General features: G+C 53.9%; 5 protein-coding genes across 5 annotated transcripts; 2 read left to right on the top strand and 3 right to left on the bottom strand.

Annotated features, from left to right (window-relative positions):
* The first annotated feature begins 131 nt into the window (after window positions 1-131).
* On the top strand, window positions 132-4,006 carry V8C40DRAFT_256106 (Zn(II)2Cys6 transcription factor domain-containing protein). The gene is made up of 3 exons (XM_083218204.1): window positions 132-845; window positions 907-1,820; window positions 1,890-4,006. Exons 1-3 carry the CDS (start codon window positions 299-301, stop codon window positions 3,558-3,560), a joined length of 3,132 nt encoding a protein of 1,043 aa, XP_083068728.1. The 5' UTR covers window positions 132-298; the 3' UTR covers window positions 3,561-4,006.
* Window positions 4,007-4,226: 220 nt separating this feature from the next.
* On the bottom strand, window positions 4,227-6,924 carry V8C40DRAFT_114321 (major facilitator superfamily domain-containing protein). The gene is made up of 3 exons (XM_083210839.1): window positions 5,391-6,924; window positions 4,986-5,327; window positions 4,227-4,910 (listed from the first exon to the last, which is right to left on the bottom strand). Exons 1-3 carry the CDS (start codon window positions 6,343-6,345, stop codon window positions 4,300-4,302), a joined length of 1,908 nt encoding a protein of 635 aa, XP_083068727.1. The 5' UTR covers window positions 6,346-6,924; the 3' UTR covers window positions 4,227-4,299.
* A 2,312-nt stretch (window positions 6,925-9,236) lies between these two features.
* V8C40DRAFT_277564 (uncharacterized protein) lies at window positions 9,237-11,101 on the bottom strand (the record flags this gene model as incomplete). The annotated part of the gene is made up of 2 exons (XM_083220974.1): window positions 9,237-10,744; window positions 10,996-11,101. The coding sequence occupies 2 exons, from the start codon at window positions 11,099-11,101 to the stop codon at window positions 9,237-9,239; spliced, it is 1,614 nt and encodes a 537-aa protein (XP_083068726.1).
* A 242-nt stretch (window positions 11,102-11,343) lies between these two features.
* Window positions 11,344-12,578, top strand: V8C40DRAFT_256100 (U6 snRNA-associated Sm-like protein LSm4). Its single transcript, XM_083218203.1, has 4 exons — window positions 11,344-11,492; window positions 11,555-11,695; window positions 11,756-11,806; window positions 11,886-12,578. The coding sequence occupies exons 1-4, from the start codon at window positions 11,490-11,492 to the stop codon at window positions 12,087-12,089; spliced, it is 399 nt and encodes a 132-aa protein (XP_083068725.1). The 5' UTR covers window positions 11,344-11,489; the 3' UTR covers window positions 12,090-12,578.
* Window positions 12,520-18,871, bottom strand: V8C40DRAFT_256098 (trifunctional fatty acid synthase subunit FAS2). The gene is made up of 3 exons (XM_083218202.1): window positions 17,973-18,871; window positions 12,939-17,884; window positions 12,520-12,877 (listed from the first exon to the last, which is right to left on the bottom strand). The coding sequence occupies exons 1-3, from the start codon at window positions 18,499-18,501 to the stop codon at window positions 12,767-12,769; spliced, it is 5,586 nt and encodes a 1,861-aa protein (XP_083068724.1). The 5' UTR covers window positions 18,502-18,871; the 3' UTR covers window positions 12,520-12,766.
* Between the last annotated feature and the right edge of the window lie 158 nt (window positions 18,872-19,029).

Genomic DNA, 19,029 nt, shown 5'->3' with positions numbered 1-19,029 from the left:
GTACGAAGTACGCGAGCCGAGGGTCCATGATTCCCTGACGCGTTGGCGCTGGGCTCACGCCCCTCACCAAACTCGCACCCCCAGCATTTCTTTTCTGCCAGGTCCAGGATCGCAATCCGCAATCCACCATCAAACAATTCCGCAATGGTCACCACCAGCGAACCCGCCCTCACCGTCACCGAACTACCGTCTGTTTACTTCGTCTCTGCACCACAAGCTCGACCCGGACTCGGCCCAGTTCCCGCAGAGCCTCTGCAGCGCGCAATCGCCCAGGCAAACGGCCTGGGGCAGACGGTCTATGGACTTCCTCGCCAGCTTCAACTTCCGAGACGAGGAGCCCAGCAGGCTCGACAGCCAGCCGCATGCCTCTATTGAGGAATTGCAGTCGCAGCTCCGTGATGTTTTCAGCGGCAAGGTCAGCGAGACTCGGGCGGAGCGTGTTGCGACAAGGCTGGACCTCGCAGCGGCGGCCCAGTTGACGCTTGGAGTGTCGGAGGGCGATGGTCATGCGCTGGAGGGGCTGAGCAGGCTGGATCCGTCGCTGGGAGGAGCTCAGTCCACGGGCGAGCAGGCGGGCCGTGTGGTACGCGTGAGCGACGCTCTGCTGAACCAGCCGGCCGACGATCCAGTGCTGCAGAGGTCCATTGCCAACCACCTCGTGGCTGCGGTTGGCCAGGTCGATGGAAGTGAATGGGCGGTGCGGGAGGTGTCGCGAGCAACGCAGGACTGGGTCTTTTCGTATGTCTGCAAGGGCTCTATGCAGCACTGGCAGCGACAGCACAAGAGCCAGGTCAAGCCACCGGTTGCTGAATACTCACAGAGAGAGATTGATCCTCTTTTAGCAAGTGAGGACCTGATCCCCATTCGTCCTGGTAAACGTTCCTTATTGTGCTAACATAGCCTTAGGCCGGCCTGCCTTTGACTGTCGAGGATCGCTCATCATATCCTTTTCTCGAAATAGTAGAGCTATATTCATTGACTATGACCACATCCCTCTCCACCGCACAGTCGCCCAACTCGCTACTTTGTTCAAGCCACCGCCTCCACGACGTCCTCTCCCTACTGTAGATAAACAGCCTAAGACGCCAAGTGCATCGAGGAAGAAGAGAGATGCCGACAAAACGCCAGGTGGCGAAGGCAACAAGTCGAGGAAGAGAAAGAGGAAAACAGGCGATGCTGGGGCCACAGGAGAACAAGGTGTAATCGATTCTCAGGAGGCTGCCGCCGTTGCAAGCCAGCTTCAGCTAGGAGAAGGGAGCGGCAGCTCAACTGGCCAGCAACAGCATGCTCAGGATGTGACAGCAGCTGCACAAGACTCCGCTGCAGGGTTGCTCACCATCAACGTTTCGCCCGAGGAGGCAGAGCGACGTCGGAATGTTGCCATGGTCATGCTTCAGGGTGCTGGCGTTGATCCAGACTCTCTTTCCCCGGAGCAGTTCAACATTTTTGCAAATCAATCCCCGGAGCTACAGAAGGAGTCGCTTAATATGCTGGTTAAGTACGGCGCAGAGCGTCTTCGCATTGTACATCCCGGCAACAAGGAGGGCTCTGCTCCGCCTTCAACCTCAAATCCATCATCTACCCCTGCGACCCAGAGTAACATTCAGGGAAGCTCATCTGGCCCGGTCACTACTAATGAACTGGTGCTACAAACGTCTACTCCTACAAATAAGAAGAGCCGAAGGAAGAACAAGGCGGCGAATGGTGAGGACGAAGAAGCAAATGCAGGCTTAGAAGGCGCCGGAAGCTCCAAGAAATTGAGACGAAGGGGGGGCAAGTCGAGAAATGCCTGTGCCCAGTGTAAACAGCGCAGAGTCAAAGTAAGACAACAAAGAACACATTTCTTATCTGGTTCGATGGATTTGTTGAAGCTAACGGTGTCCATTTAGTGTCCGAGAGAAACGCCAATATGTAGCGGGTGCCGTGAGGCGGGCTTGATTTGCGAATATGCCGCCCCCAAACCAAAGAAAATGAAGTCCAACGCCATCATCACAACAGAAGATGAGCAAGATGGGCAGGAGGAGGACGAACAAGATGAGACCGAGGCCGAATTACATGATGAAACACTACCAGAAGACCAGCGGCTTCATGAAGATGCGGAGGGTTATCCTGAGCTGCCCGACAACTCTGTACACCACCAAATGCCAATTGGAGATGTGCTGGCCAACAACATGGCTGCTACTGCTACTGACTGGGAACAAAGTCACGTCCCGCACGACTATTTCAACCATACAAACATGGGCGTCTCCGAGGCAGGCTCTTCGCAGCCCTCACAACAGAGCAGCATGCCGCTGTCGGATCTAATCCTGCCTCACGGACGCCAGTACTACCCCAACGTTCCGGCATCTGAGGTGCAGGACCAGACCCAGACCCAGACCCAGACGCTTACACAGCCAATGGCTCATGAACGCATGAAAAAGCCAACCAAGTCAGCAAAAGGGTCTGGGCGTAACGCAGCGACTAGGAACACTAATCAAGAGGACAGACACAGCTCCTTGAATGCCACGGCAGCTTCGGACTGGTCTAATGGCGGCAACCCAGTCACTCAGGCGGCAGCGGTTGTGGCAGCAGTCGTAACATCGATGCAAAACCAGACTCCCCAGGAGCCCACCTATGGAATACCAGACTCATCTGGCCGGAGCAGTGCTTGGCGTTCCACGGCGATACCCCAAGCGTTGGATAATTCTCAGCAACCTAATGTGGCTGCGGCATCACTTCAACGCACTGTTTCGCCAATGAATGCGGTTTCACGAGCCACGAGCAGCCCACGGACGGGCAAGCGCCAGACACGAGGTGCGGTTCCCGAGACATCAACAGCAGATGCCTTTCAGAGTCCAAACATGTCGGATCCAAAACAGCAACAGCAACAGCAACAGTCAAATGCCCATGGGCAAGGACTACAAGCGCCGGCTGGCATGGCTGGCTCTGGGACGTATAACAGCTATGATCGTTATTCTAGCACCCGAGCGCCGGAAACGTCTTCAACCGACAGAATTACGTACGAGCCATATTCGTATCAGAGAGATGCGAACAACACCACTTCGTACACGAACTACGGCCATGGGTCACACGCCACGACGACAACGACGGCCGCTGCTAGCATGCAGGCGGCAACGACAGTCTCTGCAGATCGCTCAGGATCACATGCTTATGGCTCCTATACGAACCCCGTGTCCCGAAACACCTCCCATACCAACCAGACATCCCACATGGCGCCGAGGGGAAATGCACAAGCACAAGACTTTAGTAACAATAACTCGGACTTGACACGTAATTCCCGGCAGAACTTCAACTCCCGATCACAGAACTCGACGCCCAGGCCGAGCCAGAATGCAGCGAAGCAGGACCGAAACTATCCCGCTTACTCATCGCAGATTCAGCAACAACAGCAGCAGAATACTCGGCAGCGTGTGACTCAACAGCAGCAGCAACAGCAGCACACTCAACAGCCATCCCAGCACCAGGCGTGGTACGGCTTCAACGGCCAGTCCGGAACTGGCTTTGCGGCTACTTCTGGGCACGGGTCAAATTATAGCTGGAACATGCCAGGCGATTCATGAGATGACTTCTGTGACGAAGACACGTAAAATGTGGTTGGCGTAGGAGGTGGATTTTTTCTTCCATTGATTTTTAATGAAGGAAGCGTAGAGCATTCGGGTCACGTATACCTTCAGAGGGGGGTTTATACCCAGTTGGAACTGTTATCACGGCGCGAATGGAGTTTCTTCTCTTCTTTAATTTGCTCTTCCCTTTCTCCTTGTTATTTTGGCATGGCCTAGCTTTCGCTCAGTGTGAGCTTGCATAAAGTTGTGGCGTCATCATATTCAACTGTTTGATAACTGTTTGATTCCCCCTCTCGTTGCTGCTTCCAGTCTTGCTACTTGTACATATTTTTTATCTAAGGGGGAACAATCACCTCCGTCAGGCAGAGATATCATGAATGAGACGCAAACACTGCAGAAGATGAAGATACGAATGAGACTAGCCATGGTGTTATTGCCATCACAGAAATTGATTTGTATGTGAACTCGCTTTGTCATGATATTACTATGATGATGATTTCCAAAAGTCTAGCTAAAATCCATTTGACCACCCTCCCAGAACCCTTGATGTTGATCCATTATCCCCGTACCATGCCCCATCTAACTCATTAAAATCGGTAGAAACGTTGAGTTTCTTGTTCCCAAAGCACCAAACTAAACCATAACAAAGCAAATATGATTAATCCAATTAATACATAAAGGGGAATAATTCATGAGGACATTTCGTCACTCTTGACTCGTAAACTGTTATTTCATTCTAATTCTTCTCCTGGGTAATAGGCTCCTCATCAGCCTCCCCAGACTCAGCAAACTTGCTAAGCTTGCGAAGTGCTGCGCCGTAAAAGTACAGCAGCCAAATACCGATGATGCCAATGACACTCAGACCGCCAAGGAGACTTGTGCCCTTTGCAACGCCGAGATTGTGGAACAGCGGGTGCGCAAACAAGACACTTCCGCAAGCAAGCGCGCTTCGAAAGAAGTCGTTTGCAGCGAACAGACTAGCAGCGTATTTGGGATAACTGAGCGGGATGTAGACGAAGATGGCCTGCATGACGATGAATACCGTAGCGCCGTAGATTGTGATGCCGATGGTGGGCACGATCCAGTGGATGGAGGCGCGGGCGGTCCAGGCGAAGAGGAAGAGGCCGATGGTGGGGCCGACGGAGGCCGGCAGGGCCGGGATGAGCCGGTCTTCCTGGACGGGCCAGCCGAATTTCTCGATGCGGGGGTTCATCCAGTAGTAGAGGTAGGCGGTGTAGACTGCGACGCCGATGATGCAGGAGACGAGGATGCAGAGGAAGACGAGGCCGACTTGGCCGAGGTTCATGCCGTAGAAGACGGGGTAGACGAGGGGGAAGACCTCGAAGACTGAAGGGGGGATGAAGAGTTAGTATTTTGTTTTTGAGAGGAGAAGATGTTTTAGTGTGGTTGAGAAGGGCTTACATGAGTAGTAGATGCCGTAGATGATGGCGGTGTACACCTGGACGAACAAGACGGCGGGATCCTTCATGGTAATCTCAAGGGGCTTGATCAGGGCGTCGAGGAAGATTTGGCCGGGGTGCAGGTTGTGCTGGTCAATTTCGCTCTGGGACATGAAGCGCTCGTTGCCGGTGAGCTTGCGCAGGCGGCGGGCGCGGCGGAGCAGGATGTTTGCGCTGCTGGTCTCGGGGAGGAAGAGAAACATGCAGACGAAGACGGGAGCAGAGGCCCAGAGGGACTCGAAGAGAGACCAGCGCCAGGACTCCGCGGGGACGGCGAAACCACTGAGGAGAGGACCCAGAGCAGCTAGAGAATAAGAAAGTTAGCTATGAGAAAGAATAGGATAGGATGAGGGGGGAATTATCTTACGTCCACAGTAGGCTGCGGCGACCCAGGACATCATGGCATAGGGCAGAGCCATCAGGCTGTACATGTCACCGAGGGAAGCACCGCCAGAAGCCAGACACGGCGATCCGAAGAAGCCCTGCAGGAAACGCAGGACCATGAGGCCGGGGTAGTTTGGCGCAAAGGCCGTCGGGATGGAGATGATGACGAACAGGAACATGGTGACGATGTAGACGGGGTTACGTCCGATCAGCGGGATCTCACTGAGCGGGGAGAAGATGAGCGGACCGATGCCGTAACCCAGGACGTAGATGGACAGACCCAGCGTGGCCTTGATCTCGCTAACACCGAAGCGCTGCATAATACCACCCTCGGAGGTGGTGTAGATGGCAGATGTGGTGTAGACGACAAAGGTGTACAGACAGATGAGGACGTTGATGCCGAGACGCTTGTTTCTGCTCCAGTTGTACGGGTTGTCGGGGTCGTCTGTATAGTACCAGTCGACGAGAATGGCGCCGTCCTTTGTCGTCTGGGGCACGATGGGGATGGACTTGACCTTTTCCAGCTCGTGCTCTTCATCCTCACGAAGTCTCCGTGCCGTCATATCGCCCAGGTCCGAGTGTTGTACGTGCTCGTGTGAACCACCGTGGTGGTCGTGATGATCTTCTGAATGCCGTGTTCGGGGCTCTGTAGGCGCCTCCTCATCCTTGGGGGCCCGAGACGGGGGTGGAGATGCATCTCGGCGGGTGCTGCCGTTTGACGGGGTGCGTAGGATGCCGCCTGTCTCTTTGCCCTCGGCGGCTGTGGAGGCATCTGATGTAGATGTGTTGTGAGATGTGAGGGGCACGCCGTTCATGAGTTGGACCCAGGGCTCTGGGAGAACGAAATCATCTCTCTCTTCAGGGTACTTGAGATATCGCTTTTTTGTAACCCAGCGAATGAGCTGCCCAATGGCGGCGTCGCGAATGAGGTCCGCCATTGTAGATGGTGGATTGCTTGTGTTGGTGATGATCGATACAATTGAATGTAGATGAGTGTGTAAGTCCGGTTTATGATGTATATATGAATCGATTTAGTCGTCTAGTTGTCGACAGACACCGAGGCTTGACGGTTGTTTATATATGAAACCCGTAAATTACGAGCGAACCAAGCTGTTTAATAAACAATCAGGGATATAAGAGGATATAAGAGCAAGTTCGTGTGATCTCAAGCTCTCTCTCTGCTCAGGAGTAGCCAAAGTTTCTGGAATGTCTTGTAGTCTGACTTCCCGGTAGTAAATGGCCACAAGCTTTCCTCTTATATCCCCCCCGATTTGCGTGTCTCCCAAACTCCATTGCGCAAGTTTGAGTAAAAGCCATCCGGCTCCACACCAGCTGCTCTCTTGATCTGTAATCCAGCCGTGTGTAAGAGGCTGTTAGCAAGATCCCGGAGAGATTCGCACGGATTCCATAGCTCTGGGACTTTGATGCTCCATCAGCCCTAGCTAGGTTAAAGGTGAATGGAGATATGGATCCTGCCAGTAACCCATGCCAAGCAAATGCTAAAAAAGCTGTGCAAGGGGGTGTCAGCGCAATAACTGTCAACCCCACCGGCTTTCTGCTTGGACATGTGGGATGTTACAAAGCATGCACGCATCATAGCATCATCCTAGAGCACGCCGAGTGACGCCGCCCCGAGGATAGTGGACAGAGATTGCAATCTAGCATTCACCCTTCTTGCTACGGCCACGGACTTTTGGGGGTTAAGCTTAGTAAAGCCCGGCATTCGATCGGACACCGGAGGTATTGGATCCATCGAGGCTGAGGATGGGCGTGAAGAGTTTGCTGCGGGCACAGCTCTTCCCTGAACTGGTCAACACTTTCTCCTAAGCCCGAAGTGCGATTCGGCCCTGGAGATTGAGTGAGAGATTCGCCTTTGGAGCTTTGGAGGCGTGTTGGATTCAAGGGCCCTGGGGGTGAAGCAGTTAGCTAATTGGCCGACCGGCGAGACTAACAAGTGCCGGCTGGGTCGAAGCAAGGGATTAATTGTGCTGTAAAATCAAATTATTCTAAGCGGGAAAAAGAAATAAGAAAAAAAAGGTTTGCCGTCTAACGGGCAACGAGGCTTACCAACCAGCGACTCAGGAAATCCGAGGGTCAGAACTCAACCTGTCAAGACACAAGCCTAGCGGGCGAATTCCCGAGGAACTGGGCGTCGGCACTGACAAGAAAATGATGCGCAATCTGGCTTAGGCAGCGGTCCAAAGTCTAGTGCAGATGGAGGCAATAGATTGGGTCTTGGTGAGTAATGCAGCGAGATTAGGCTTCGGAGTAAGGCGACGGAAGCAGATTGCAACAAGATGCATGCCAGATGCAGGATGACGTGCTGGGGGTCGGTCTAGACTCTAGAATCTTCAGATTTGCTGAGATAACCTCGACCCGGACCCTGGACACAATAGACAACGGCAAAACAGATAGGCGATTGCGAGTATCCCTTGAAACTTGACAAATGCTCCAGTAGGCTATTTCTTTTTTGTTCGTAATTCCAGCTCTCAACTCCGAGGCAAAATCTTGCCCCCCGTTGCCGACCCGTAGATCAACGTCAGATTTTGAAACTGGACGGGCTCAACAATTGAAGCCGCCGAAACTCTGTTTGATCCTTCAACTCGTATCATTTCGCCGGTCGAGGAGAAAAACAGACTTCAAGCTTGTTCGTATCATACGGCTAATTTGCCCAAATTGGCAAACGCTGTTGCAATCAGCGTCATCTTTGCTTCAACCTCCTCTCCTTTTCTTCTTCCTCTCTCCTCCTCGCTCTCGCACTCGGTTTCATTTGTCCGCCGCGAGGAAGAGCAAAAACCGCCAAAAAGTCAAAAGGCCCAGCATGTGGCAGTGAAGTCTCTCCTCTCCCGTCTTCCATCCTTCGAAACAAACAAGCCAATCATGACTCCATCAAGATCCCGCTAGTAAGCCCCCCATGCCGTCCATGCCCAATCGGAAACCGCTTCGTTCAAGCCCAATCAGCAGCCACTCACGCATTAATAATTCCTCATGGGACTTGTCAGCCACCGTGACGATTCGTCGTCCTTCTCTCATTCGATCCTTCAGCTCTAGCTCCGTGCCGTTCAAATTCCTTCCTGAGCATCTGGGTTTCAGAGAATATTCTGATTAGTGACTTCACCGGCGGCAGGGGAGCCACGTTGCTCGCCTTGCCTTGTTGGGTGAGTCCGGCGAGTCACCTCGGAGTGACGATAGGCCGTCCTTTGTCATCTTTGCCTCGTGGGACCCATCGCCGTGATTCACGTTGCTTCTATTGTTATTTTGTACCCTGGTCGCCTGGACCAAGGCGCCGGTTCCCGTGCCGCCCGATTCTCCCGGGCGTAACATTGGACATGGCCGGGTTGGCTGGTTGGTTCGTTCTCGGTTGACTCATCTCATCTGGCCTTGCAGATGTTCCCCAACCGGGCAATAGTCTTGATAGCTGCTCTGAGCTGTTGAATTTTCATCCTTAGGTCCTCGTGCAGTTGCCAGATTAGGAATAATCTCAAGTCTGTATCAGGGCATTGACTCGTCGGAGCTCATCCAACGGGAAACTTTTCGCATGTCGCTAGGATATCGGCACATTGGTGTTAATCTGCCATCTAATCTGTCATTACCAACTGCTCTTTTCTCCTTATAAATGCGACCTCCTTTCTCCGATCGGAAATAGAATCCTCTGCTGATAAACCGTATATCAAAATGACCGAGTCCCTTCACTACGCGAGATGTTGACACACACTGGTTATCATTATCACATAATGGATGCCTTGTAGACATGCCTTCCGGGGATCATCTGGATTTTCACTGCAGTCCCAGTCCGTCGATGGGGGGTTCTTATTAGATCTACATGCGCTCATGGCGTCGTAGTTGGAGTTTTGGACCTCCACTGCGAGGCTAGTTTCGAAATCCTCTTCTGCTGCAGAATCCTGCGCACACTCTTGGCCGTATCTTCGTCGCCCGTGTTGAGGAGCGAATCCACCACAGGCCAGACCCGACCATCCTCTCTCGTAACCGCTTGCTCGACCAGGACGCTGATCCATCTCAAAGATCGGCTCTTCGTAATCCCGCCGGCCATGGCCTGCTTCACGAATCGGAACGCCAAGTCCATCTCACCAACTTCTGCGCACCTCGTAATCAAGGTACTAAAAGTCGCCGTGCTTTGAGTCGGGTCGTCATCTTCTGAAACCTGGTCCGCATACTCCTTTGCAAAGTACTTGGCCGTAGCCTCGTCAGCGCTATGGATGATTAGATTCTGTAGCATCCTTGCATTAGGCGGCTCCACGTCACAGAGCGTCGGCAGGTCTCGGTATAGAGATAACGCTCTGGCGCTGCCGTGTGCTTCTGCAATTGATTCGATCACTGCAGCTGCGGCCGCGCGAGGCACAGGACGGGCACGGGCTGCCTCCCGCACAACTGCCTCGGCGTTATCCAAGAGCTCCGGACGGCTTCGGACTGCCTTGTGCAGCGTCCTAGTGTAACCGCGTCCGATCCTTATCCCGTTTTCTGACATGATGGATAGAGTTCGTATTGCCGCCGCCAGATCTCCGCTACCGGCAAAGGCCTCAACGACAGCTTCGTAGTGGTAGGGTTGGGCTCTTGTTCGCTGTGACACCATATCTAGTGCTTCTGTGGCAAGCTGCGCGTCTGCGTTTCTAGCCGCTGTCCCTAGCACGTTCTCAATTATGCCATCCGACGGCTGCACGAGGTGGTTTTGCACCACTGAGAGCCAGCCAAAGAGAGTTCCCGCGTGATGATATGCCTGGCTACATACATCCAACGCGTAGTAAGTCAGGTTGATGACCATAGGGTCGGTGCTGCCGGCGAGATTCTTGCGTCTATAGAGCAGTTGCAGCATCTCATCCAAGAATCCGAGTTTGCCAAACACTAGAATGAAAATGTCGTAGACCCAGGGGTCAACCTTGGCCCCTTGCTCAATCATCTCCGTTAGCTTTGCATACGCCAGCTCGTGCTGGTCGTCTCGCAGCAGTCCTATTGCAACTGTCTGCTTTACCGGCGTGTCAGTTGGAAACCAGTACTCTTGCATAATGTTTCGAATCTCCATCCGCAACACGTAGTCTGGGTGATTCATCAACGCTCTCAGGGCGGCGTTGCATAACTCCGCCGTTGGCTTCATCCCCTGCTGCTCGACCATGTCGTCCAGGATTCGGCGCACACCGTCGACGGAGCCTCGAGGATGAGCCATGGCGTCCATGAGGCACTCGTAGATAAAAGGGGTAATCGGCTGATTCTCGACTCGCATGAGATGCTGTACTAGCTGAACTATCCGTAGATGTTGGTCCACTTCTTGGTTGCTGCTGGTTGGCGTCCATTTCCTCACTTCTCGAAGCGAAGCCAGTGCTGCTAAAATCTCTTCTGTTGTACTGGCTCTGAGTGTCTCCTCTGATGGTGCTGCGGGGGCTAGGAGTCTCGCTCTCCAGGATCTGGGCGTGGTATCTGTGAGGCTGCCATCCTTGATTTCCTCTCTCTGTTGCGCCTCGCTTGCCTGAGAGCCTGGCCGAGAAGATTCATGATCTGATTCCCCATTACCTGATGCAAAACCAGAACCTGTTTCGTAGCATCGCACATGCATTGGCCTTGCCCTGGAAGCACACTGTCGCCATCCCGCTGATCGTGTGCAAGGCAAGCTCTGTCGATGAATCGCCGTGCGCAGGGCCAGCTTGTCAAAGGACGGGCATAAGCAGCGCCATAGCCCGTCATAAAGCAATTGGCCTCGCTGCATTTCTCAGCTCACTGCAAAACGCAGCTTCAAATCTAGCCAAAAACCGTTCTCACGCCTGTTGTGTCGTTCAATTTGAGGCATTCAGAAGAATATTTTGGCGCGGAAAGGTTTCCGACGCCGGCAATGTACCTTGTCCGCACAAAGCACGTACTGCAGTACTTTCGCAGCCGGGGTCATGCACATGGCGGGGTTCCCTCCAGAAAGCTTTCTGACTTAGCACATATCCAGCTTCCACTTCGCAGCCTCACCTCCAAAAATAGAGCCACAAACCCTCTTTATCCTCACGCGACAGCTGGCCTTGCCACCGACAAACGAGATACAACAACCCTCCTCGCGCTCTGCCCAATAGAGGCATAATCACCAATCATGGTATGCCCTTTCCTTGCCCTGTCCGACTCCCTCGTAATGCTGCTAATGCGCATAACCCGCAGCTCCCTCTCGGATTGCTCAACGCCGCCCAGGGCCACCCCATGCTGGTCGAACTCAAGAACGGAGAGACTCTCAATGGACACCTGGTCATGTGCGATACATGGATGAACCTCACCCTGAAAGAGGTTGTGCAGACAAGCCCGGTACGCCTCTCATCGACTCCCTCAAAAGACGCTTCTCCCTTTTCTAACATATAATTACAGGAAGGAGATAAATTCATGCGCCTCCCAGAAGTTTACGTCAAAGGAAACAATGTACGTTCTCACCCGCTCCAGCACGCACCGCCAGAGTTCCTCGCGACACAGCAACTAACGCTCTCCGGGGCCTCACCAGATCAAATACCTCCGCGTCCCCGACGAAATCATCGACCAGGTCACCGAGCAGCAGAAGAATCAGCAAGGCGGCGGCTTCCGTGGCGGTCGTGGCGGCCACGGCCACCAGTCAAGAGGCGATCACGGCGGCCGAGGAGGCGGCGACAGGGGACGAGGAGGTCGTGGCGGAGGCAGAGGAGGCCGTGGAAGGGGGCGTGGCCAGTAGAAAAGGGCGCAACCGCGGCGACAGCGACAACGACAACGACGATGACGAAATGCACAGAATGTGGAGGAAAGCGAGATGAGAGCGGGATAGGGATGATAAAGGCCGTGGCAGTGACGAACGTGCTATCATGTACGAATGTCATACTCGGGCCAGATAAGAAGAAGGATAGGGCGAGCTCTTTAAGCAATATTGACAGCGGCGGGCAGCTTCGACGATGAGAGCTTTCCAGACAAAGAGATTTTATACGCCAACCGTCAATTTACGAGATCAATTGATACCCAATGGCACGCATGTGTCTGTCCCACCTTTGGATATCAACATTATTGTTGACAGTTGTCAGGTTTAGGGCAATAGATGGAGAAACTGGGCGTTTATACAAGCCGTCGTTTGATCACAATGGGTATTGGCAATTGAATGATCAGATATAATGTTAGAAATCAATAAAAAACTGAAAATTTTGTGACCTTCTATAGGGTCATTCAACTAATATATCTTACTAGTAAATGTCTCGTAAATCTAATACATCTGCTTCCGATCCATGCCATCATTCCCACAATACATATTAAAAGTTGAATCAATTGAGCCTCCTTTTTAGCAAGCAACGCCTCCTTGATTCAAACCTACCATCCTATTCTAAATGCGTTACCAAATCAAGTCATCATCATTTATGATGCCCTTTAGAAATGGGCAACAGCTACGGCAACGGCCTGCTTGTCGGCGTGTGAAATGGAGACCGAGACCTCCTTGACACCAGCCTGCTTGGCAGCAGCGGCGGCTTCACCATGTAGCTATTGGACAATGGTTAGCGAAATGCTCTCTAATGAAGTAAAGTTAAATAGAACAACTTACAGTAACAACAGGCGCGCCAGTGTCGTCCTTGAGAATCTCAATGTCCTTCAAGGCAGCGCCAGCTCCCTTGCTGGCAACACCAAGAGCCTTGAATACAGCCTCCTTGGCACTCCATCGGCCAGCAAATGAGCTCTGCGGGCTAGGGGCAGTCTTGCAATAGGCCACTTCTTCGGCGGTGAAGTTGCGCTCAATGAACGTGTCATTATCAATGTTGAAGGATGGAATATCCTCCACATCAACGCCGACGTTGCTGTTCTTGCTCGTCACCTTGTGCGCAAGCGCTTCGATGACCTGCTGAGTCTCCTTGACGGTGGTCGCGGGAGTGATCTTCTCAGACTGCTTCATGAAGTTGGCGGCATACTTAAGCTCCGCCGTCTTCTTATCCTCGCTCACACGAGCATCGGGGTTCAGCAGCACAGCGCTGAGCTGGTCATCGCTGTAAGGCGCGTTGGCCTTGGAGACAAACAGGGTGTTGCTGATCATTCCGTTGTGGAAGTAGCGGTAGGCCTTCTTCTGTCGGGCCTCAACCTTGACGCGGTACGCATCGTAAGTCTTCTCGTCGAGAGTAGCGAACAGGTACTTGGGGTGAACGCCGACTGCCTGGGCTCCCTTCTGTCCGAAACCGAAAGAGGTCAGGGAGAAAGCCTTGACTCCGTCAGTCTGGATGCTACGGCTGGGGTAGACAATCAGGTCGTATTGCTCCATGATGGGGTCAATGTTGTCGGCGTTTCTGTTACCAGGGACCAAACCAGAGTTGAGGATCTGGAGGCCGCCGTTCAACATCCAAGCACCGGCAGCACCCTTGGGGTGACCAGTAAGGAACTTTTGGAAGACACCCATAATGGCATTGCCCTCGCTTCGGCCAAGGTGACGCAGCTGCTGGCAGATGGCCGCAGACTCGTTCTTGTCGTTGGCGCCAGTGGATGTGCCGTGGAACGAGGCCACCTTGACATCATCAATGGTAAGACCCCAGGTTGCAAGGGCACCTCGGAGAGGAGCGATGCTTGGGTCATTCTTCCAGAAGTTGTTACCCATGCTTCGGAGGAGCTCCTTTGTTTGTCTTGCGGCCTCCTTCTGGATGTGTACCATGCGGTCCTGAGCGTACTCCTTCTCGTCGAATTTACCGCCCTGAGCCTTCATAGCGTCGACCTCATCGTGCAGGAACTCCAACTCAGACTCTTCCCACTGCTTGATCAGCTTCTTGCGGCGCTCAATCTGTCGGCGGCGATAGTTAATGTCAAGTAGCGGCGATGGGAACTTGCCAGCATGCTCTCGGGCAGACGTGAGGACACCCTTGCCAGGCGCAGGGACGGATCGTCCAATCTTGTCGGAAGCGGTGGTGGTAAAGGCAAGGATACCGTGGATGGGGACACCCATGTCCAGAGCGAGCTGAGCAGTCATGATGACCTGGACACCACATCCCTGAGACTCCATGAAGCCGTTTCGGGTAGTGGTAGTAGGTCGTGACATTTCGCCGGGTGTACGGCCATGGGCAAACTCATCCACACTGTTGCTGGTGGCCTTCATGTTGGCGAACTCATAAGAGCCTTCCTCACCAAAGTCGTCGAAGCCACCGACAAGACAGATACGTGCCTTGCCTTCAAGAATAGTCTCCACACCAATGTCGACAGACTCAATAGCAGTAGCGCAAGCGCCGACAGGCGTCTTGATGGGTCCAGATGAAGAGAGCAGCAACATGTTAACCCATGCAGCCATGGTGTTGATGAAAGACTCCTGCAAGATGTCGTTTTGGAGAGGCTTGTCGAGGAATCGGGCCTTGTGCATGCCACGAAGGGCCGCAGAACCGCCCATACCGGAACCGACAATGTTACCAACCTCGGAGACGTGAACGTACTTGTAGAACTCATAAGGGTCGGTGATACCAGACGACAGAAGAGCCTCGGCAGTCGACACGAGAAGGAACAGGGTGACAGGGTCCACCTGGCTGATGATGTCCTCGGGGACACCATATCGCTTGGGATCCCAGCCAGTCGGGATCTGACCGGCGACGAGTCTGTCAAAGCGCAGAGCCTTGGGGATCCAGAGAGAGGCACCCTTCTTCACCCGGACAATGTACTCTCCGCTCTCGGGGATCTCGAAAATCTCCACCTTGTCACCGTGCTCGCGTCGGAATTCCTCTGCAGTCTCCTTGGAAGCCTCGAAAGGCTCCAGGTCCTCTTGAATGACGACCTCGTGGAGCAGCTGCTTCTTGTTGGGGTCATATCCGTCGAACAGCTCGGGCTCGATCAGACGAATACCGGAGTGCTCCAGGATGTGCTTCTCGTACTTCTGCTTAACATCCTTGTCATCGACAGGCTCGCCAGTCTTGGCGTCAACCCAGCCAGCATAGGGCTTGCCCTTGAGGGGACCGTTGTGGTTCTTGATGAGGCCCATGATCCAGGCCATTTCAATGCAACCTTCGAGCGAAAACTCGCCGTAGGCCTCCATCTCCCATCGAGTTCGAGAGTTACCCCAGGGGCCAACTTCCGCAAAACCGGTCACGACAATGACCTTCTCCAAGTCAACCATGCCCTTCAGCTGGTCGTTGAGAGGGGCCACCTCCGTCTTCCAGTCAGGCAGGTGAGGGAAGTCACACTTGATGTTGGCACGGGGCTCGATGGTCTTCTTCTTGTAAAGAACCTCGGAGTCGGCTCCGTTAACAATGGTGTTCTCGATAGCGCTCTCCTTGGTAACGGCTCTGCGGATTTCGCTTGTCTCCATGATATCCTTGCGGAGCTTGGTCATAGACTCGTTCAGGTTGGGGATGAATTGCAGGCCACCGTTCAAGTCGGCAAAGACGGGCTCTGACTGGCAGAGATCAACAATAGTAGCAGACATCAGGCCCAACAGATTGAAGGCCATCTCTTGCTGGGAGAAGGTTCGCACGCCGAACGCCTCCACACCCTCAGCAACAACGTTGTTGCCAGACATGAGACCAGTACCACGAGTCCATCCGATAACAGCACCGCAAATGGTGAGGTAGTGGCCCCAGTCCTCGGAGTGCCATCGGTTGAAGAGGGTCTCAAGAGCCAGCTTGGACTCGGAGTAGAGACCATCGTTACCGAAGGTACCGTGATTGGGGGACAGAGGGAGGACGACCTGGGCGGGACGAGTCTCGAAGCCACGCTCAGCCTTTTGAGTCTTGACGCAGCCAAGCATGCGGATCAAGTTGGTGAGCATAATACGGTGAGCCAGCTCCGACTTGGAATCGATGCTATCAATCTGTCGGCCGTTCTCAGGGATGGCAGCGAAGGGAACAATGAAGTCGAGATCCCAGCCGAGACCGGTCTTGGCGTCGTAGATGTAGTTGACAAGGGCCTCCACATCCTGCTTGCTTCCCTGGTTGAAGGGAACGACGACGATTTGCGATCCGCGAGAGCCAAAGCGGCTGTACATGGACTGGTAGTACTCGGTCACCTGTCGAGAGAATCGGCTAGTAGTAACCACAACCTTGGCACCTCCACTGATGAGGCCCTGCAGGACCTCGGCACCGATGGAACCGGCACCGGCACCAGTCATCAGGACATGCTTGTCCTGGAAGGTGACTCCATCCTTGGCGGCTTCCTCAAGACAGTTGAGGTAGACAGCAGTGAGCTTCTTGCTGTAGTCCCAGCCGTGCAGGGTCTTTCTCTTGAGGTGGAGGAAGGGGATGGTCTCGACTCGGCCCTTGTTGGGGTTTGTGCCCTTGAGACCCGGCTTTCGGCCCTTGCCATTCTCCTTGGGGAGAATCTGGCTCTCGTTCATGGCCAAAGAGCGCAGAACATCGCCGTACAGGCTCTTGATCTCGAGCTGAGAAGTCTTGGAAATCTTGTGCTGCTGCTTGATCAACTTGTAGATACGCTGCAGGTCGTTTTGCACCTTGGTGCGGTTGCCATACTCGGAAATCTTTCCACCCTCAGCCATCTGCTGAACGTAGTGCTCGAGCTTTCTGCAGCTGGCGCGGGGAATCTCTTCGTAGTTGAGGTTGCCACGAGCGTCCACGGTGGTGCGAGGACCAGTGGGGACAGCAACGTCCTTGTAGACGGGAGAAAGGTTCAGGACGTCCTTGCAGTTCTCAATGAGCTGCTGACCAAGTTCCTTGGCCAGCTGGTAGGTCTCACCGCGCTCAGTAGGGCAGTTGTCAATGTGGTACTGCATAAACTCGAGGAGCTTGGGATTTGACTTGTTCATGATGCGAATGCACTGGCTGACAATTTCACGGTCGACGGTCTTGAGTCTACCGAAGATGATGTCGTAGAACATGGTGAGCGCATCCTGACGAGCCCAGTTCCAAGAGGAGTCGTAGGATCTAGCCTTGAGCGGGCTAAAGACAGGCTCGATACCAGAAGCGTAGAAATCGCCGTGCTCGGCGGTCCACAGATCCAGCTGAGCTTGGAGGACCTTTTCTGATTTCTGGGAGTCAATGTGCGCCTTGTCGCCGGCCCGGAGGTCCATCTTGAGGTATCTGGCAAAGAGCTCCAACTGCTGCTTGAACAGGGCGCGCTGGTCCTTGGTGAGAGCGTCAATGGCAGCGGGATCCATCATCATGCCTCCCGCACCTCCTTCAGAGCCACCGGAGGCAGCTGCAGATGTCAAGCTGATACCGGCGCTCGCGGCGTATTTCTGGACGATTCCGTCGAGGAATCCCTTGGCCTCACCGTCGTTTCCTAGACGGGCAGCAGGCTCCATGGTCAAGGCCAGCAGCAATGCTCCGTCTTGCCTGCCGGGGCCGAGACCCCATCTTGTTTCCAGATATTTCCTGGCCACTGTGATGTTGAAGCCACCAGGCATCTTGGAGGAGATGAACCTGGCGATGAGGGATACTGTGTGCTTGCCAAGGTTGCCATCGAAGGTAGCCTGCATAGAGGCGGCGAGCTCGTCGAGAGGCGTGTCTTCGGGCTTCTCAGGCGTTGAGCCGAATTCTTTTCCAAGATCACCGAGAATCTCATTTTGGAGAGTGGATTTGCCTACACGCAGTTAGAATTGGCCGGAACGATTTTTGATTTTCCAATTTTTTTTTGGAGGGGTAGATGAAGAGAGTGGTAGTCAACTCACCTCCAACCAGATCCTTGATGGCCTTGCTGAGAGGCACATCAGCTAAAGACTTCTTGAGCTTCTGTGCAACCAATGTGTGCACAATCTCGACAGCCTGGACAGGCACGTCGGGAACCTGAGCTGCAGGTCCAGCGCCGGCAGCGGGAGCGGCAGCAACTGGCGCAGCAGCCGCAGGAGCGCTGGCAGCAGCGGGTTGACTTGAGGGAGCAGCGGATGAGCTGGCAACAGGCTCGGGCTCTTCCTCAACGGGGTCTACATCATAGTAGATCTCCTTGGCGTCTTTGTTGTAGCAGAGGATCTGTCGCTGAACGGACTTGGCGGCGTCGTAGGCCTCATACTTGGATGCCAGTGTGCGCTTTGCCATGACTCCAAGGGTATCTGCGGGGCCGACTTCGACGATGCGCTCGGCTGTTCTCTCTGCCAGGAAGACATCCTGGGTCTCAATCCACCTCACGGGAGAGGCGAACTGGTATGCCAGAAGCTCGACGAGGAGCGTGTGGGCGAGCTCTTGCTCGACTTCGGGACGCATGGTGGCGGTGGTTGCGTCGTGAGGTGGGAAAGGTGATGGATGTTAGAGGAGGGTATCAATTGAGAGGATAGACGGGTAGTCGGAGTCGTCTATCTGACCGCCGGCAGTGTGGATCGCGCTTCTCAACCGAAACGAAACGCCTGCCTGGTGGGATGGTTTAATATTTTGTGCTGCTTGGGCTGCTCGACCAAGTGCTGATGGTGTTTTGGTCCGACTCTCCGTACCTTTGAAGGAGAGAAGGGCTTTTGGCAGACACAGGAGATGCAGGACGGCAGCAGAGCGGGATGGTTTGGGATTATGATTAGAAGCGGCCGGAAAAGCTTGATCACAAAAACCGTTCTGGTTCCAATTCCCCCCTCGATGGTTGGACGGATGGAAGGAAGCCAGTGTCTTGATTGTTGAATCCCGACCCACCGCCTGTGGACGACGCTGGCCAAAATATTGGGGGGAGGACAGGCTGCAAGTACCGGGGTACAAAGCAGTGACATGGGCACTCACCCTCCACGCGGTTGCTGCAGGTGCATTGGG

The sequence above is a fragment of the Trichoderma camerunense genome, assembly GCF_050948025.1.
Source record: "Trichoderma camerunense strain CBS 138272 chromosome Unknown V8C40scaffold_21, whole genome shotgun sequence".
Taxonomy (NCBI): domain Eukaryota; kingdom Fungi; phylum Ascomycota; class Sordariomycetes; order Hypocreales; family Hypocreaceae; genus Trichoderma; species Trichoderma camerunense.
This window is presented reverse-complemented; position numbering and strand designations above follow the sequence as displayed.

Bases quoted from the DNA above. Each gene is read 5' to 3' on its own strand.
- V8C40DRAFT_256098 (XM_083218202.1), bottom strand. From the start codon at position 18,501: ATGCGTCCCGAAGTCGAGCAAGAGCTCGCCCACACGCTCCTCGTCGAG. The intron at 17,885-17,972 runs GTGAGTTGACTA...AACTGCGTGTAG, and splicing joins CATCAAGGATCTGGTTGGAG to GCAAATCCACTCTCCAAAAT. The intron at 12,878-12,938 runs GTAAGTTGTTCT...ATTGTCCAATAG, and splicing joins CTGGCGCGCCTGTTGTTACT to CTACATGGTGAAGCCGCCGC.
- V8C40DRAFT_256106 (XM_083218204.1), top strand. From the start codon at position 299: ATGGACTTCCTCGCCAGCTTCAACTTCCGAGACGAGGAGCCCAGCAGG. The intron at 846-906 runs GTGAGGACCTGA...ACATAGCCTTAG, and splicing joins GATTGATCCTCTTTTAGCAA to GCCGGCCTGCCTTTGACTGT. The intron at 1,821-1,889 runs GTAAGACAACAA...GTGTCCATTTAG, and splicing joins GTAAACAGCGCAGAGTCAAA to TGTCCGAGAGAAACGCCAAT.
- V8C40DRAFT_256100 (XM_083218203.1), top strand. The intron at 11,696-11,755 runs GTACGCCTCTCA...ATATAATTACAG, and splicing joins AGGTTGTGCAGACAAGCCCG to GAAGGAGATAAATTCATGCG. The intron at 11,807-11,885 runs GTACGTTCTCAC...GGGCCTCACCAG, and splicing joins TTTACGTCAAAGGAAACAAT to ATCAAATACCTCCGCGTCCC.
- V8C40DRAFT_114321 (XM_083210839.1), bottom strand. From the start codon at position 6,345: ATGGCGGACCTCATTCGCGACGCCGCCATTGGGCAGCTCATTCGCTGG. The intron at 5,328-5,390 runs GTAAGATAATTC...CTTATTCTCTAG, and splicing joins CGCCGCAGCCTACTGTGGAC to CTGCTCTGGGTCCTCTCCTC. The intron at 4,911-4,985 runs GTAAGCCCTTCT...TCCCCCCTTCAG, and splicing joins CTACGGCATCTACTACTCAT to TCTTCGAGGTCTTCCCCCTC.